The sequence below is a fragment of the Coregonus lavaretus genome (assembly GCF_964263955.1).
Source record: "Coregonus lavaretus genome assembly, chromosome: 4".
In the NCBI taxonomy this organism is placed as follows: domain Eukaryota; kingdom Metazoa; phylum Chordata; class Actinopteri; order Salmoniformes; family Salmonidae; genus Coregonus; species Coregonus lavaretus.
Genome location: NC_139991.1, coordinates 54,514,887 through 54,535,358, shown reverse-complemented (window position 1 = coordinate 54,535,358; position 20,472 = coordinate 54,514,887). Strand labels below are relative to the sequence as shown.

Sequence of the window (20,472 nt, the reverse complement as noted above, 5' to 3'; positions counted from 1 at the left end):
CAATTCAAAGTTCGGTTCATACTCTTACTGTGGGTAGGAAATTGGGAAATGCTAATTGTGTGAGTGTCAAACTTACTGTGTGTGCGATGACAATTTGCTATTTTTAGGTGTAATAATTTATTCCTAGGGAGGTGCTAGCCAGGTTCGTTCTGACAACCTTGAGCTGGCAAATTTGCACTCACAACAGCTACCAGACTGTATAAACAGATTCTGTCAGCTCATTGCCAATGGCAACAGCAGCAAGAGGGGGGAGAGGGTTGTTTGTCATGATTTGTGGGTGTGGTGGTCAGTGCGAGGTTGCTCAAAATGGCACCTTCATCTTAAATGGTCCCCTCACAGACTTCTTTCTCGACAGCTCAGAATCAAAACCATAACGAGATCGTATTAAGTTGAGTAACCGTATTAAGTTGAGTTTTCACATTCCGTTTGATATGGCTAGCCATCAGATTAATAATCACCTTAAATGCCATTTTTGGCAAAAAGGCGAATTCAGCACCATCCTTCATTAAATTAGATGGCTAATTAATCACAAAACCCTCTGATATTGCAAACTACTTTAATGACTTTTTCATTGGCAAGATTAGCAAAAAAAACTCTGAACCTTCATATCCATGCATAACTGACCAAATTATGAAAGACAAGCACCATCATTTTTTATTCACTAAACTGAGTGGGGAAGAGGTGAAAAAAATATTGTTGTCTATCAACAATGACAAACCACCTGGTAATGACAACTTGGATGGAAAATTACTGAGGATGGTAGCGGACTATACTGCCACTCGTATCTCTTCAATCTAAGCCTACTAGAAAGTGTGTTCCCTCAGGTCTGGAGGAGAAAAAAAAAGTCATTCTGCTACCCAAGAATAGCAAAGCACCCTTTACTGGTTCAAACAGCCGACCAATCAGCCTGCTACCGACCCTTAGTACATTTTTGTAAAAAATGCTGTTTGACCAGATACAATGCCATTTCACAGGAAACAAATTAACAACTGACTTTCAGCATGCTTATAGGGAAGGGTACTCAACATGTACGGCACTGACACAAATGATGATTAGCTGAAAGAAAATGATAAGAAGATTATGGTAGTTGTTTTATGAGACTTGAAAGTGCATCTTTTGACATTATCGCTGCTGCTGAAGAAACGTGTTATGGCTTTACACCCTGTGCCAAATTGTGGATTGAGAGTTACATGTCTAACAGAACACAGAGGGTTTTCTTTAATGCAGGGTTTCCCAAACTCGGTCCTGGGTTTCCCATGGGTGCACGTTTTGGTGCAATACACAGCTGATTAAAAAAAACAAAACGTGCAACCAGGTGAGGGGGCCCAGGGCCGAGTTTGGGAAACCCTGCTTTAATGGATGCCTCTCTAACGTAAACCAGGTAGAGTTAGGCATACATCAAGGTAGCTATCTAGACCAGTGTGTCTATTTACGCTGATGACTCAACATTATACACATCAGCTACCACACTTAGCCTTCTTGACATCACAATCAACAAAACAAGTCCTACAGGCTCTAGTTTTTTCACACCTGGACTACTGCCCAGTTATTTGGTCAAGTGCCACAAAGAAGGACATAGGCAAATTGGCCCAGAACAATTAGTCCAGAACAGAGCAGCACGTCTGGCCCTTAAATGTACATTGAGGGCTAATATCAATAACATGCATGTCAATCTCTCCTGTCAATACTTATGTCCTGCAATAAAATGCACATTAATTACTTAAAAATCATACAATGTGATTTTCTGGATTTTTGTTTTAGATTCCGTCTCTCATAGTTGAAGTGTACCTATGATAAGAATTACAGACATCTACATGCTTTGTAAGTAGGGAAACCTGCAAAATCGGCAGTGTATCAAATACTTGTTCTCCCCACTGTACATACCCCACAAGACATGCAACCAGGGGTCTCTTCACTGTCCCCAAGTCTAGAACAGAATCTGGGAAACACACAGTACTTCATAGAGCCATGACTACATGGAACTCTCTTCCACATCAAGTAACTCAAGCAAGCATTAAAATCAGATTTAAAAAACAGATAAAACAACACCTCATGGCACAACGAGGTCTGTGGAGACACACATACACTCTACACAAACAAACACACATTGTAATATTGTATTATTGTACATTTTATATAGTATTTTTTTTTAAATAATAGAGTAATAATGTACTGTATGATGTATTGTTTTATTTATGATGTAGGTTGTTGTGACGTAATTGATTTATTCCTGTTTGGACCCCAGGAAGCTTTGGCAGCAGCTAATGGGGATCCTAATAAATTCTAAATACTAAGAGCAAGATCGTGGGAGTTGGAGGATGAGGGCTTCCGGTTCAGCATGTGGCTGTGTGTGTCTGTGTGTGTGTCTGCTGAGCTGTGCTTGTGCATTATTAACTCTACAGGGTCTTCTACTGTGGCAGTGGTTTCCCTCCCTGATGGAGCGTACAGGATGGAGACAGAAAATTGAAAAATGAAAAAGGAAGGATGGCGGGAGGGAGGGAGGAAGAGGAAGCGATGGAGAAGGGGAATAAGAGGCTTTTCTTGTCAAAGGGAAAACTGGATGATATTAACTCATTAGTCACCGCTCTGGTCGACTGTTACGAAGACCTTCGCAATATGCACAAGGCTGGAAACCTGTAGGAGAGCCATCATTCACATGATTTATATTAATTTGCTACATCCCTCTTGATGCCGAGTCAAGGGTTAGGATTCACTGACAGATGCTAATCTTTTCAATTGTTATATCCAAGAATGAGATCAAAATACAAACGTAGGAAAGGAAAGAGACAGAGACACAGAAGAGAGAGAGTGAGAGAGAGCGACAAAGACAGAGGAGGACTGAAGAGGGCTATGCCCCTGCTGCTCAGTTAAGAGCTGGAGTGTTATTTGACAGCAGGATTAAGCAAGGGAGCTGCTATTCTGAAAGCACAGTTATAGCACATCCATCCTCCACTGGCCTCTCTCTAACCCCTAACCTTAACACCACAAAGAGCCAAGAGAGCGCCTCAGGATCCCACCATCACAGCCTTACACTGCTCAAAAAAATAAAGGGAACACTAAAATAACACATCCTAGATCTGAATGAATGAAATAATCTTATTAAATACTTTTTTCTTTACATAGTTGAATGTGCTGACAACAAAATCACACAAAAATGATCTATGGAAATCAAATTTATCAACCCATGGAGGTCTGGATTTGGAGTCACCCTCAAAATTAAAGTGGAAAACCACACTACAGGCTGATCCAACTTTGATGTAATGTCCTTAAAACAAGTCAAAATGAGGCTCAGTAGTGTGTGTGACCTCCACGTGCCTGTATGACCTCCCTACAACGCCTGGGCATGCTCCTGATGAGGTGGCGGATGGTCTCCTGAGGGATCTCCTCCCAGACCTGGACTAAAGCATCCGCCAACTCCTGGACAGTCTGTGGTGCAACGTGACGTTGGTGGATGGAGCGAGACATGATGTCCCAGATGTGCTCAATTGGATTCAGGTCTGGGGAACGGGCGGGCCAGTCCATAGCATCAATGCCTTCCTCTTGCAGGAACTGCTGACACACTCCAGCCACATGAGATCTAGCATTGTCTTGCATTAGGAGGAACCCATGGCCATCCGCACCAGCATATGGTCTCACAAGGGGTCTGAGGATCTCATCTCGGTACCTAATGGCAGTCAGGCTACCTCTGGCGAGCACAAGGAGGGCTGTGCGGCCCCCCAAAGAAATGCCACCCCACACCATGAATGACCCACCGCCAAACCGGTCATGCTGGAGGATGTTGCAGGCAGCAGAACGTTATCCACGGCGTCTCCAGACTCTGTCACGTCTGTCACATGTGCTCAGTGTGAACCTGCTTTCATCTGTGAAGAGCACAGGGCGCCAGTGGCGAATTTGCCAATCTTGGTGTTCTCTGGCAAATGCCAAACGTCCTGCACGGTGTTGGGCTGTAAGCACAACCCCCACCTGTGGACGTCGGGCCCTCATACCACCCTCATGGAGTCTGTTTCTGACCGTTTGAGCAGACACATGCACATTTGTGGCCTGCTGGAGGTCATTTTGCAGGGCTCTGGCAGTGCTCCTCCTGCTCCTCCTTGCACAAAGGCGGCGGTAGCAGTCCTGCTGCTGGGTTGTTGCCCTCCTACGGCCTCCTCCACGTCTCCTGATGTACTGGCCTGTCTCCTGGTAGCGCCTCCATGCTCTGGACACTACGCTGACAGACACAGCAAATCTTCTTGCCACAGCTCGCATTGATGTGCCATACTGGATGAGCTGCACTACCTGAGCCACTTGTGTGGGTTGTAGACTCCGTCTCATGCTACCACTAGAGTGAAAGCACCGCCAGCATTCAAAAGTGACCAAAACATCAGCCAGGAAGCATAGGAACTGAGAAGTGGTCACCAACTGCAAAACCACTCCTTTATTGGGGGTGTCTTGCTAATTGCCTATAATTTCCACCTGTTGTCTATTCCATTTGCACAACAGCATGTGACATTTATTGTCAATCAGTGTTGCTTCCTAAGTGGACAGTTTGATTTCACAGAAGTGTGATTGACTTGGAGTTACATTGTGTTGTTTAAGTGTTCCCTTTATTTTTTTGAGCAGTGTATTATTCAACAAAGTTGTTTTTCTCTCCAAACCATATACTTTAGTAGACATTAAAGTGCTGCTCCTTCTAGAACCACTCCAAATGGTAATCATTTTCATAGGCAGCCTCTTGAGCACAGCGCCACGAGTAGTGTTGAAGTTCAAGAACAGTCACCAACCAATACCCATCAGGCCAGTTTGTGTCTGGTGAGATGCTTACAGCACTGAACCTGGGATTGCAATTCAAACCAGACAGGGGGTGATAGAATATAATAACTTTAATTCCATTCCTGTGCTGCTCTCTTGGGAAAAACTAAAAGTGGGCAAACTACCCGCCCTCCAAGACACCTACAGCACCCGATGTCACAAGAAGGCCAAAAAGATCATCAAGGACATCAACTAACCGAGCCACTGCCTGTTCACCCCGCTATCATCCAGAAGGCGAGGTCAGTACAGGTGCATCAAAGCTGGGACCGAGAGAATGAAAAACAGCTTCTATCTCAAGGCCATCAGACTGTTAAATAGCAATCACTAGGACATTAGAGGCTGCTGCTGCCTATTGAAATCATTGGCCACTTTAGGAAATGGAACAAGTCACTTTAATAATGTTTACATATCTTGCACTACTCAGCTCATATGTATATACTGTATTCTATTCTATAATATTCTACTGTATCTTAGTCCATGCCGCTCTGTCATTGTCCATATATGTATATACTCTTAAATTCCATTCCTTACTAGATTTGTGTGTATATGTTGTGAAATTGTTAGATATTACTTGTTAGATATTACTGCACTGTCGGAGCTAGAAGCACAAGCATTGCGCTACACCCACAATAACATCTGCTAAACACGTGTATGTGACAAATACAATTTGATTTGATTCGATTTGAAAAGGTTTGCAAAACAGAAGGTCGGCCTGCGAACAGCATCTGCTGGTTAATAAAATAGCCCACTTACTGAATGCATAACGATCCATAACCTGCAGGGTAACAGCTTGCTTAGCAGGGAAAACGTTCATTGGTAGCAGCCAGCTTCCCTCTGCTATACAAGACAATTTAAAGTACCCCCTCCATAACTGTCTCTAGGATAAAAAAAATGGCATTAATGGAGATGAAAGCGACGCACACGGATCTGCAGTAGCCAATGAGCCCAGGCGAGGCAAGTCGAGGCGAGCAACTGTTTAAAGTAGGGTGGGTGAAACAGATAAATAGACGGACTGCTTTAGCGGAGGAGTGTTGGTGAGTCATTGTGGATGGATGTACAGTACAGTGTATTGTGAGATGCTTGTCTGTGGACTGTTAAAACTAATGAGGTGTACAGTAGGCTGCATTGCCTCATCGGCGCATTTCACCCAACAGGAATGTCGCTGGATTGGATAGCTGCTGCTTTACGGGCTCCTGACCAATTGTGCTATTTAGTGTGTTTTTCTGCGCTGATCGTAACCTTTTTTGTACATAATGTTTCCGCCATCACTAACCTCAATTTGGAGAAATATTTCTAAATTCAACGAGTCGGTGGTGCAGGACATACTGCTCACCCAAGACCAGGCCCTGATCACCCGGACTCGGAGAAGAAAGAGGCGGCGTAAGCGAGGCCGAAGTGCGGGCACCCTGACGAAAATAAGTTGGCAAGTGAATAAACTGCCTCTACCCTCCGTTCTACAATCACTGAAGAACAAACTGGACAAGCTCCGTTCGAGACTATCCTATCAACGGGACCCGAAGAACTGTAACTTTGAAGAACTCTCTATGTTTCTTGGAGTCGTGGCTGAACAAAGACATGGATAATATACATCTAGCTGGTTTTTCGATGCATTGGCAGGACAGAACGGCAGCTTTGGGTAAACTCAAGGGGAGAGGTGTGTGTCTCTTTGTCCACAACAGCTGGTGCGCAATCTTTAATATTAAGGAAGTCTCGAGGTTCTGCTCGCCTGAGTTAGAATACATCATGATACGCTGTAGACCATACTACTTACAAAGAGAGTTTTTATAGATATTTTTCATACAGTAGCTTTCTATTTACCACCACAAACCGATGCTAGCACTAAGATCACACTCAACGAGCTGTATAGGGCCATAAGCAAACAAGACAATGCTCATCCAGACGCGGCGCTTTTAATGCAGGGAAACTGAAATCAGTCTTAGCTAATTTCTATGCCCATGTCACCTTTGCAACTAGAGACAACCCTTTCCCCCCAAACTAGATCACCTTTATGCCACACACAGAAATGGATACAAAGCTTTCCCTCGCCCTCCATTTGGCAAATCTGACCATAACTCTATCCTCCTGATCCCTACAAGCAAAACCTCAAAACAGGAAGTACCAGTGACGCGCCCAATACGGAAGTGGTCCGATGAAGCAGATGCTAAGCTACAGGACTGTTTTGTTATCACAGACTGGAATATGTTACTGGGATTTCCAGTATTACTGGCATAGCACACAAGGATGCACTAAAACCATTGGGCCTCTATTACCAGAATGCTAACAAAATTAGCACAAACTAGAAGCAAATTCACATACACGCTGTTAGCTAAATGCTAACAAGTGAAAACGAACAAACTAATTGCAAAGACAGGCAAATGCAGCTCATACAGTTATACAGGCAAAGCTAGAAGCTACCGAATGTCATTTATGGTGAGTGTGGACATTTTACAAGCAAAATATGAACAAGATAAATTGTGCAAATGAACAAAGTTGTGATGTGTGAAGGAAGAGCTGCATGTGCACATGGAGCAGATGGGAGAAGAACGGAGGAGAAAAAAAAACACTATTAGGAAGCACAGGGAAAAAATGGCAGCTGTACAGATAACTCACCAGAGCTCTTTGACTTCTGGCAGAAAGCCATTATAAGATATCTGATGGCAAACATTTAGTAGTGAATGTGTCATTTCATCACCTCATGTGCACCGCACAACAGAGACTCGCCGATAGATATATACTGAACAAAAATATAAATGCAACAATTTCAACAGATCCACTGATTACGCAATCATTATTGCACTCCACACTGCCCTCTCCCACCTGGATAAGGGGAACACCTATGTGAGTATGCTGTTCATTGACTACAGCTCATTGACTACACCATAGTGCCCTCCAAGCTCATCACTAAGCTAAGGACCCTGGGACTGAACACCTCCCTCTACAACTGGATCCTGGACTTCCTGACGGGCTGCCCCAAGTGGTGACGGTAGGCAACAACACATCCGACACAATGACCTTCAACACGTGGGCCCCTCAGGGGTGCGTGCTTAGTCCCCTCGTGTAATCCCTGTTCACCCATGACTGCTTGGCCACGCCCGACTCCAAAACCATTATGTTTTCTGATGACACGGCGGAAGTAGGCCTGAGCACCAACAAAGATGAGACAGCCTATAAGGAGGAGGTCAGAGACCTGGCAGTGTGGTGCCAGGACAACAACCTCTCCCTCAACGTCGGCAAGACAAAGGAGCTGATCGTGGACGACAGGAAATGGGGGGCCGAGCATGCCCCTATTCACATCGACAGGGCTGTAGTGGAGCAGGTCGAGAGCTTAAAGTTCCTTGGTGTCCACATCACTAAGGATCTATCATGGTCCACACACACCAACAGTCGTGAAGAGGGCACGACAACACCTCTTGCCCGTCAGGAGGCTGAAAAGATTTAGAACAAAAGTTCTACAGCTGCACAACTGAAATCATCTTGAATGGCTGGATCACCGCTTGGTATGGCAACTGCTTGGCATCCGATCGCAAGGTGCTACAGAGGGTAGTGCGTACAGCCCAGTACATCACTGGGGCCGAGCTCCCTGCCAACCAGGACCTCTACACCAGGCGGTGTCAGAGTAAGCCCCAAACATGTTTAAAGACTCCAGCCACCCAAGTCATAAACCATTCTCTCTGCTACCGCACGGCAATCTGTACCGATGCACCAAGTCTGGAACCAACAGGACCCTAAACAGCTTCTACACCCAAGCCATTAGACCGCTAAATACAGTAGTTAGTTAAATAGTTAACCAAATAGCAACCCGGACTATCTGCATTGACCCTTTTTGGACTAACTTTTCTGGACTCATCACATACAGTGGGGAGAAAAAAGTATTTAGTCAGCCACCAATTGTGCAAGTTCTCCCACTTAAAAAGATGCTGAGAAAACATTGTGAAGACTTACAGAAAATGTTTGACCTGTGTCATTGCCAACAAAGGGTATATAACAAAGTATTGAGAAACTTTTGTTATTGACCAAATACTTATTTTCCACCATAATTTGCAAATAAATTCATAAAAAATCCTACAATGTGATTTTCTGTAAAAAAAAATCTCATTTTGTCTGTCATAGTTGACGTGTACCTATGATGAAAATTACAGGCCTCTCTCATCTTTTTAAGTGGGATAACTTGCACAATTGGTGGCTGACTAAATAATTTTTTCCCCCACTGTACGCTATTGTTTATTATCTATCCTGTTGCCTTGTCACTTTACCCCTACCTATATGTACATACAGTGCATTCGGAAAGTATTCAGACCTCTTGACTTTTCCACATTTTGTTACATTACAGCCTTATTCTAAAATGCTTTTTTTTTATGTTTCTCATCAATCTACACACTATACCACATAATGACTAAGCGAAAACAGGTTTTATGACATTTTGGCACATTTATAAAAAATTTAAAACAGAAATACCTTATTTACATAAGTATTCAGACACTTTGCTATGATACTCGAAATTGAGCTCAGGTGCATCCTGTTTCCATTGATCATCCTTGAGATGTTTCTATAACTTGATTGGAGTCCACCTGACAAGATTGTGTCGAGGCACACATCTGGTGAAGGGTACCAACACATTTCTGCAGCATTGAAGGTCCCCAAGAACACATTGGCCTCTATCATTCTAAAATGTAAGAAGTTTGGAACCACCAAGACTCTTCCTAGATCTGGCTGCCCGACCAAACTGAGCAATTGGAGGAGAAGGGCCTTGGTCAGGGAGGTGACCAATAACCTGATGGTCAGAATGACAGAGCTCCAGAGTTCCTCTGTGGAGATGGGATAACCTTCCAGAAGGACAACCATCTCTGCAGCACTCCACCAATCAGGCCTTTATGGTGGAGTGGCCAGACGGAAGCCACTCCTTAGCAAAAGGCACATGACAGCCGCTTGGAGTTTGCCAAAAGGCACCTAAAGGACTCTCAGACCATGAGAAACAACATTCTCTGGTCTGATGAAACCAAGATTGAACTCTTTGGCCTGAATGCCAGAGTGTCACGTCTGGAGGAAACCTGGCACCATCACAACGGTGAAGCATGGTGGTGGCAGCATCATGCTGTGGGGATGTTTTTCAGTGGCAGGGATTGGGAGACTAGTCAGGATCAAGGGAAAGATGAACAGAGCAAAGTACAGAGAGATCCTTGATGAAAACCTGCTCCAGAGCGCTCAGGACCTCAGACTGGGGCGAAGGTTCTCCTTCCAACAGGACAACGACCCTAAGCGCACAGCCAAGACAACGCACAGCCAAGACAACGCAGGATTGGCTTCAGCAACGCCAGTCTCAACGTCAACAGTGAAGAGGCGACTCCGGGATGCTGACCTTCTAGGCAGAGTTGCAAAGAAAAAGCCATATCTCAGACTGCCCATCTTAATTGTTTCTTTTTATTGGCCAGTCTGACTCTGCCTAGAAGGTCAGAATCCCGGAGTCGCCTCTTCACTGTTGACGTTGAGACTGGTGTTTTGCGGGTACTATTTAATGAAGCTGCCAGTTGAGGACCTGTGAGGCGCCTGTTTCTCAAACTAGAAACTCTGATGTATTTGTCCTCTTGCTCAGTTGTGCACCGGGGCCTCCCACTCCTCTTTCTATTCTGGTTAGAGCCAGTTTGCGCTGTTCTGTGAAGGGAGTAGTACACAGCGTTGTACAAGATCTTCAGTTTCTTTGCAATTTCTCACATAGAACAGCCTTCATTTCTCAGAACAAGAATAGACTGACGAGTTTCAGAAGAAAGTTATTTGTTTCTGGCCATTTTGAGCCTGTAATCGAACCCACAATTGCTGATGCTCCAGATACTCAACTAGTCTCAAGAAGGCCAGTTTTATTGCTTCTTTAATCAGCACAACAGTTTTCAGCTGTGCTAACATAATTGCAAAAGGGTTTTCTAATGATCAATTAGCCATTTAAAATCATAATACTTGGATTCAATTAGCCATTTAAAATCATAATACTTGGATTAGCAAACACAACGTGCCATTGGAACACAGGACTGATGGTTGCTGATAATGGGCCTCTGTTCGCCTACGTAGATATTCAAAAAAAAATGTAATCAGCCATTTCCAGCTACAATAGCCATTTACAACATTAACAATGTCTACACTGTATTTCTGATCAATTTGATGTTATTTATTTTTATGGACAAAAAAATGGCTTTTCTTTCGAAAACAAGGACATTGCTAAGTGACCCCAAACTTTTGAACGGTAGTGTACATGTTGGTAGAGTTATTAAAGTGACTATCCATAGATATAAACAGAGAGTAGCATTAGCGTAAAAGAGGGGTGGGGGGGCAATGCAAATAGTCTGGGTAGCCATTTGATTAGATGTTCAGGAGTCTTATGGCTTGGGGTTAAAATATGTTTAGAAGCCTTTTTGGACCTAGACTTGGCGCTCCGGTACCGCTTGCCGTGCGGTAGCAGAGAGAACAGTCTATGACTATGGTGGCTGGAGTCTTTGACCATTTTTAGGGCCTTCCTCTGACACCGCCTGGTATAGAGGTCCTGGAGGGCAGGAAGCTTGGTCCCAGTGATGTACTGGGCCGTACGCGTTACCCTCTGTAGCGACTTGCGGTCAGAGCAGTAATGCAACCAGTCAGGATGCTCTCGTTGGTTCAGCTGTTGAACCTATTGAGGATCTGAGGACCTATGCCAAATCTTTTCAGTCTCCTTAGGGGGAATAGGTTTTGTCGTGCCCTCTTCACGACTGTATTGGTGTGCTTGGACCATGTTAGTTTGTTGGTGATGTGGACACCAAGGAACTTGTAGCTCTCAACCGGCTCCACTACAGCCACGTCGATAAGAATGGGGGCATGCTTGGTCCTCTTCTTTTTCCTGAAGTCCACAATCATCTCCTTTGTCTTGATCACGTTGAGGGAGAGGTTGTTGTCCTGGCACCACATGGCCAGGTCTCTGACCTCCTCCCTATACGCTGTCTCATCGTTGTCGGTGAACAGGCCTACCACTGTTGTGTCATCGGCAAACTTAATGATGGTGTTGGAGTTGTGCCTGGCCATGCAGTCATGAGTGAACAGGGAGTACAGGAGAGGACTGAGCACGCACCCCTGAGGGGCCCCAATGTTGAGGATCAGCATGGCAGATGTGTTGTTACCTACCCTTACCACCTTGGGGCGGCCCGTCAGGAAGTCCAGGATCCAGTTGCAGAGGGAGGTGTTTAGTCCTAGGGTCCTTAGCTTAGTGATGAGCTTTGAGGGCACTATGGTGTTGAACGCTGAGCTGTAGTCAATGAATAGCATTCTCACATAGGTGTTCCTTTTGTCCAGGTGTGAAAGGGCAGTGTGGAGCGCAATAGAGATTGCATTATCTGTGGATCTGTTGGGGTGATATGCAAATTGAAGTGGGTCTAGGGTTTCTGGGATAATGGCGTTGATGTGAGCCATGACTAGCCTTTCAAAGCACTTCATGGCTACAGACGTGAGTGCTACGGGTCGGTAGTCATTTAGGCAGGCTACCTTAGTGTTCTTGGGCACAGGGACTATGGTGATCTGCTTGAAACATGTTGGTATTACAGACTCAGACAGGGACAGGTTGAAAATGTCAGTGAAGACACCTGCCAGTTGGTCAGCGCATGCCCGGAGTACACGTCCTGGTAATCCATCTGGTCCTGCGGCCTTGTGAATGTTGACCTGTTTAAAGGTCTTACTCACATCGGCTACGAAGAGCGTGATCACACAGTCGTCCGGAACAGCTGATGCTCATGCATGTTTCAGTGTAACTTGCCTCGATGCGAGCATAGAAGTAATTTAGCTCGTCTGGTAGGCTCGTGTCACTGGGCAGCTCGCGGCTGTGCTTCCCTTTGTAGTCTGTATAGTTTGCAAGCCCTGCCACATCCGACGAGCGTCGGTGCCGGTGTAGTACAATTCGATCTTAGTCCTGTATTGGCACTTTGCCTGTTTAATGGTTCGTCGGAGGGCATAGCGGGATTTCTTATAAGCTTCCGGGTTTGAGTTCCGCTCCTTGAAAGCAGCAGCTCTACCCTATAGCTCAGTGCGGATGTTGTCTGTAATCCATGGCTTCTGGTTGGGGTATGTACGTACAGTCACTGTGGGGACGACGTCATCGATGCACATATTGATGAAGTCAGTGACTGATGTGGTGTACTCCTCAATGCCATCGGAAGAATCCCGGAACATATTCCAGTCTGTGCTAGCAAAACAGTCCTGTAGCTTAGCATCTGCTTCATCTGACCACTTTTTTATTGACCGAGTCACTGGTGCTTCCTGCTTTAGTTTTTGCTTGTAAGCAGGAATCAGGAGGATATAATTACGGTCAGATTTGCCAAATGGAGGGCGAGGGAGAGCTTTGTACTCGTCTGTGTGTGTGGAGTAAAGGTGGTCTAGAGTTTTTTCCCTCTGGTTGCACATGTAACATGCTGGCAGAAATGAGGTAAAACTGATTTAAGTTTCCCTGCATTAAAGTCCCCGGCCACTAGGAGCGCCGCCTCTGGATGAGCGTTTTCCTGTTTGCCTATGGCCGTATACAGTTCATTGAGTGCGGTCTTAGTGCCACATCGGTTTGTGGTGGTAAACAGACAGCTACGAAGAATATAGATTAAAACACTCTTGGTAGATAGTGTGGTCTACAGCTTATCATGAGATACTCTACCTCAGGCGAGCAAAACCTAGAGACTTCCTTACATATCGTGCACCAGCAGTTGTTTACAAATATACATAGACCGCCACCCCTTGTCTTACCAGAGGCTGCTGTTCTATCCTGGCGATAAAGTGTATAACCCGCCAGCTGTATGTTATTCATGTCATCGTTCAGCCACGACTCAGTGAAACATAAGATATTACAGTTTTTAATGTCCCATTGGTAGGATATTCGTGCCTGTAGGTTGTCCATTTTATTATCAAGCGATTGTAAATTGGCCAATAGTATCGATGGCAAAGGCAGATTAGCCACTCGTCGCCGGCTCCTTACCAAGCACCCCAATCTCCTTCCACGATACCTCCTTTTCTTTCTACTGCGAATGACGGGGATGAGGGCCCTGTCGGGTGTCTTTGAGCAAATCGCTCTCGTTCGACTCATACAATTAAAATTCATCGTCCAGTTCAAGGTGAGTAATCGCTGTTCTGATGTCCAGAAGCTCTTTTCAGTCATAAGAGACGGTAGCAGCAACATTATCTACAAAATAAGTTAGAAACAATGCGAAAAAACACACAAAATAGCATGGTTGGTTAAGAGTCCATAAAACGGCAGCCATCCCCTCCAGCACCATCATTCATCATCGGCTCAGTACTGGTACCCCATGTATATAGCCAAGTTATCGTTACTCATTGTGTATTTATTATTATGTCTTATTATTTCTCTATTTTCTTTCTCTCTGCATTGTTGGGAAGGACCCGTAAGTAAGAATTTCACTGTTAGTCTACACCTGTTGTTTACGAAGCATGTGACGAATAAAATGTAATTTGATTTCAGAAAGAAAAGCCCAATCTCAAGATAGAAACGCCCAGTCTTCACAGTGCATTCTTGACAGCTTCTCAACATTTCTAGGAAGTGTAATATGCCTCATGTTGACTGTTTAGAATGTAGGATGTTCCAATATTGCAACAGAGAATCCGTAGACCAGTAGAATGGGAAGCGAATAAGTGATCGTTTGAGGTCAATCAATCAGATTACACCACGAAACACTCAAGGTTAAAAGAACTAGGCCCAATCTACCGTCAAGAGCTACCAAAGTTATAACAAATGAAAAGAAGCTCCAAAGCTGAGCCCTTATGAAGTCTGGATAGTTGAGAACAGCCCAAAACTGTTACACAGTCTTAACTCCTTTTGCCTAATTCTCATTCAATACCCGCCTCATTGGCAGATACTGGAGGATCACATTGAGCAGTCTATTCATTTGATGCCTTTGATCCTCTCCAGTCTGATTTTACAGGGATTCTCCCAGAGAACCGGCGCCATACACAGAAATCAAAGTCGGATCTATGGGAGCAAAATCTTTCCAAAATGATTATCTTGTCGCAGTAAGCCAGCGCATTAAAAATCCATGTCTGTACTGCTGTGAGATGCTGTGGTGGCAGCGGTGGCGTCGAAGTCGGGAGCTTTAAGCAGAGCGCCTCTCTCCCTCTTTCTCCCTCTTACCTCAGGAAACCAGTGGAGCTCTTCAAGTCATGCTAATTAAGACAAATCAGTGAACTCAGCTTGAGCTGTCTCTCCCAAGCACCAGGACAATTTCACAGTTCAGACAAAGAGAGGGGAGACGGGGTTGACCCCGGAAAATACGACCAGCCAAATTGCGAGGAACCTCTCTCAAGGACGTATAGGGTAGCCTGGCACTCCATATCACACCCAGCACCTTCAACATCCATCACTTACAACTAATGCAGACAGTAGAGAGAAACTGGTGATTTTGTAGCCTCGGACACCCTTTGGAAGGATGGCCCTGCAAGACTAGTGATTCTGTGACGTTGCAATTTTTTCTCTAGATTTGCTAGAGGAATAGTACAGTCTTACATTTACATTTACGTCATTTAGCAGACGCTCTTATCCAGAGCGACTTACAAATAGGTGCATTCACCTTATAGCCAGTGGGATAACCACTTGACAATGGTGTTTTTTTTTTTTTTTTTTGGGGGGGGGGGGGGGGGGGGGGTTGGGGTAAGGGGGGGGGGGGGTAGAAGGATTACTTTATCCTATCCCAGGTATTCCTTAAAGAGGTGGGGTTTCAAATGTCTCCGGAAGGTGGTGAGTGACTCCGCTGTCCTGGCGTCGTGAGGGAGCTTGTTCCACCATTGGGGTGCCAGAGCAGCGAACAGTTTTGACTGGGCTGAGCGGGAACTATGCTTCCGCAGAGGTAGGGGAGCCAGCAGGCCAGAGGTGGATGAACGCAATGCCCTCGTTTGGGTGTAGGGACTGATCTGAGCCTGAAGGTACGGAGGTGCCGTTCCCCTCACAGCTCCGTAGGCAAGCACCATGGTCTTGTAGCAGATGCGAGCTTCAACTGGAAGCCAGTGGAGTGTGCGGAGGAGCGGGGTGACGTGAGAGAACTTGGGAAGGTTGAACACCAGACGGGCTGCGGCATTCTGGATGAGTTGTAGGGGTTTAATGGCACAGGCAGGGAGCCCAGCCAACAGCGAGTTGCAGTAATCCAGACGGGAGATGACAAGTGCCTGGATTAGGACCTGTGCCGCTTCCTGTGTAAGGCAGGGTCATACTCTCCGAATGTTGTAGAGCATGAACCTACAGGATCGGGTCACCGCCTTGATGTTAGCGGAGAACGACAGGGTGTTGTCCAGGGTCACGCCAAGGCTCTTCGCACTCTGGGAGGAGGACACAACGGAGTTGTCAACCGTGATGGCGAGATCATGGAACAGGCAGTCCTTCCCCGGGAGGAAGAGCAGCTCCGTCTTGCCAAGGTTCAGCTTGAGGTGGTGATCCGTCATCCATACTGATATGTCTGCCATACATGCAGAGATGCGATTCGCCGTCTTGCAGTGAGCACTGAGCTACAGTTAGAGTGTTCTTGTGTCTGTTGCTTAGGATGAAGAGTGCATGAGCTGAATAACAGTGGATGTATTCAAGTGTTTGGGTCAAGCGAGAGAGAGCTAGTCATTGCCTGTAGCACTAGGGTGGAGAAATGGTTGTGGTGTGTGTGTATGTGTGTGTGTGTGTGTGTGTGCAGCCAGAAGAGAGCAGAAAAATAAGTGGAAATTATGTCTGTATTTAGAGGGCGCAAACACATCTGTGGGGCGGCCAGACAAACAGCTTTGGATTCTGTCCACCGGTGTTCAGCGCAAAACAAACACTGCAGTCAATGAAAAGCGAGGAGAATTCAGTTTGTCAGCACGTCCAAAACAACAGCTCACTGCAGCTCCGAAAATGAACCGGGCACAACTTCAAAGATAAGAAATGAGTAAAAAATACCTTCTCTGAGACATTGAAAAGTGTTAAGAACCTTAAAGTACTCACAATCCCCCAGGGACAAGTGGTGAAAATCGCTTCTCGATACAGTCTGTGCTGACCAGTCCTCAAGGACAAGAATTGACAAAGCTGAATTTCCCAGGTTGATCACATTGAACTGCTCTGGTGGTGAAGGGTTTACTACTATTGAACTCCTGGTAGAGGACATTTCAGTAGTGTAATGAGTCATGGGCCTACAGGAGACCATGTTAATGAGCTTTTCCACTATGAGCTGCAGGGTCACCTCCACGGCTACAGCCCCTCCACATCATCACAATCCAACACTGCTGCTGCCAGCTCATCTCAAACCTCAAGTACAGCCCAGAATCTCTATCAGAAAAACTGGGCAGATTTGATCTAGGTACTTTATGTTGATCTCAGCAATTTGTGAACACAATCTGTGACATGTGAATAACTCAAGGTTTGCCAGTGGGAACATGTGCCTGTGTCTGATCAGTATTTTGTTGATTCAATATACCTTTCCTCCGAAAGAGATTCTAATCTGATATTAACACCAATGTCCCACTCAAAGAAAGATAATTATTTTTGCCTCCAGGGGAACAATGATCAATACTAGACAATTGAGTGCCACTCTGCCTGTCTGAGAGACTGAGCTTGTGTCGAAAGGGAAATGAAAAAGAAAATGGGGAGAGAAATGAAGTGGACCAGGACTAAACTGAGATGAAGAGGCTCCCTCGGAGCCAATATGAATGCTCCTCAGGTATTGGATTTCACAGTTGCCCAGTTCGACTCTCATAAATGAGAAACTATACTCACGGTCAGCGGTGTACTCTGCCGGTGCGGCTGGCACAGCCGGCTCAGCAGGCACTTCCTCTGGCTTGGTTGCCATGGCGGCGGCAGCTGCAGCGGCGGCTCCGTTCTGTTCCTGTCGGGCTTTCCGGACCAGCGCTGCCAGTGGATGGTCTGGGTCCATGACTTGGAGAGGCTACAACACAAATAGATTTGGTTAGAAGGCTTAGAACTACAGTCAGCAGCTCTTTTATTACCCTCAACAATGGGAAGATAGAGTGGTGAAACTGAGACACCTCTAGCTAATGTGAGGTGAGGACAAGTCAAGGCAGAGAAACGGTTTCTTTATGCTATATTTCTCTGTTATGTGGTATAACATACTTATTGCAAGTCATTTATTAGTGTGGCCTTTGAATAATTTATAAACATGTATACTTTTGATTTATAACGGTGTCTCCAGCCTTATGGTGTGCAATCTGGTGTAATCAAAGTTGGCATATGAGTTATCAAAACCCTTTTAATGAACAGACTTCAAAGTTCTAAAGGAAAGATGGCATTCTCCTGATATTCAGGTCTAAAGCACTTCGAAGTGAGATGCTTTGAAATCAGGCCCAATTGTGCCGTCGAATAGAACAACTTAACAATAATGTGCTATTAATTCCGAAGTGTATGGGCTTTTGAACATTAAAAACCTAACCATTGGCGCAATTACCAAATGGGTAAACCCTATAAAAAATGCAATATGAACCTTTAATAGACAAATTGTGGGTTGGAATGAACAGAAAAGCCCCTATGGATGGGAGATAATTGCTCCAGAAAGGCCCTTAGATGAACTCAGTCTATAGTCTTATTGTTCCCTCTGCAGCCAAGATAACTATTTGTCTGAATAGGACAGAACAAAGCAATATGGTTGAGAATTCACAAGTGCCTTTCACAATAATGGTTTCTCATATCCAATAATCTCAGCCCAGTGTGCAGTAAAATGCACCTCTCAGACTATCTTCAATAGATGAAAAACCTCAGCGAACATAATAAGCATTAAGGTAGAGGTCATATTGGGCCAGGTAGAGTACACACTAGTCCTTACCTTCATCAGCTCCTCAAGGCGAGAGCTCTTCTTAGGAGCAAACAGGCTGGGGTGGAGGTAGTTGCCATCCCCATCATCATCAGAATCATCAGAGTCTACAGAAAATATATTGAAGTATGAATAAAGAATATTACAAACAAAACACTGTTTTAAGTGAGAAGTAGGCATTGGTCTGAAGCTGAAAAATAAAGATAATTCACATGAGCACCACAATGCCGCCTACTCCACCCATGCTCTACCAAGGTTTTCCAGCACACAGCTTTGACCTACTACAGTAACAATGTTGGTCTATTGCACTTCAAACAATGTGTATGCAGGTTTCATAGGATTCAAACCTTCTCAAACTGCCTAATTCATACTCTTAGAGGAGGTGCTCCCACAATAATGTGATTTGTACTGCATAAAGGTTAAAGTATTGGATTCTTCACACACCACACTAATCCCATTCCACTGCATTTAAGCTTTTTTATTTGTATAATATGAAAGCAAGCTTTGCTTTTATACTTACAAAGACCATCATGCTTGACTGAGCGAGCTGTTTTGTCTTGAGTAATGTGGTGCCTGTCTGTGATGGTGTGTTGGACACAGTCACTCATATTTCAAAAGGTCTATAGAGCCTGTCTCCATTCCGGATTTCTGTAACGGTTAGCTTACCTGTGTAATATTGACATAAGCTCAGAAACACTTGTTTTGCAAACATGGCCCTGTTTTATCAATTGCTGTGCTGATCAATGGGCAGTTCATTACCTCTGTGAAATGAATATGTAGCTTGAAGTTGTGTGTATTTGTATTTCGTTTTGCAATAAAGATGGTGACAGTACAAGAATAGAAAAAAAATTAAAAATATGCACATCCAACTTATCAGGTGCAGGACAGAAGAACGTATACAAATAAAAATAAAGGAATGTACGCAACTCTGGTATGCTCCCATGGTGATTTAATCAGACGCAAAATAATGTTTCGATCCGAGTTGGATCTTTGTCAGGTCATACACCACTGTGAAACAAATCTACTTAAATAACCTCTAGGGCAGTGGTCACCAACCAGTCGATCGTGATCAACTGGTCTATCTTAAAGGCATTCATAGTCGATCATCAAACATTTCTGTCGAAAAGCCAACGATTAAGGCCCCTTTTTTCAATTTATTTGTTTTGAACTGTTGGCGGTAGGTGCACTTGATTCAGAAGCCCTGCACACCGGGTAGGCAAAGTGTTCCCATTTTGAACCATTTCATTTGTCTGAAAAGACAAACTCTGCCTACCCGGCAGACCGGGAGATATGTGGCTAAATCGAGTGTGCCTACTGCGCTGGCCAATCGGATAGCTCAAATCACCGTGCTTACAGCTTCCACGAACCCCGGCCACAGCAAAGTTTGATACTAGCCTACGTGAGATTTCATAACTTTTAAAACCATGACCAGAAAGAGACTGTCAAAGAATACAGCAAATAGCTGCTGTTTTTATGGGTGAGTGTCTCAGCACTAACACTGTTTTTATTCAACACAAAACAGAAAATGCACTTCTCCCTACATCCACTGGCGCTGCAATGAATGAGTAGCCAAGTGTAGTGATAGCTCTGCATTTTTATTATTATTAGCAGCTCGTCATGTATTTTAATATCAAGGAATATTTCACTTTCTCTGGTCATATGAACAACATGAATTTGTGCATTAGGTAGATGGGGTGGAAAACTGTGTCCCTTCTCTCCAACCTGGTCTCATAGACTAGACGTAACAGAGTACATTTAATTCCAGGACACTCATATTAGTATGATATGTTACGTTTGGTATGGTTAGATTTTGAATTGATATGTAGTCTACGTGTGCCTTAAAAAAAAAAAATGATTTAGTTCTGTTCTTGAGCTAATTTTGTCTATTAATGTTCTGTATTAT

The 20,472-nt window shown here is 44.6% G+C and overlaps 1 protein-coding gene across 1 annotated transcript in view; it reads right to left on the bottom strand.

Moving 5' to 3' along the window:
- LOC311128668 (splicing factor, suppressor of white-apricot homolog) overlaps positions 1-20,472 on the bottom strand; it is a 164,583-nt gene that overhangs the window by 97,621 nt on the left and 46,490 nt on the right. The window contains exons 6-7 of the mRNA XM_084160864.1: positions 18,582-18,676; positions 17,522-17,690 (exon numbers count right to left, since the gene is read on the bottom strand). Of these exons, the coding sequence (XP_084016990.1) occupies positions 17,522-17,690; positions 18,582-18,676 (264 nt within the window). The remainder of the gene's footprint in view (positions 1-17,521; positions 17,691-18,581; positions 18,677-20,472) is intronic.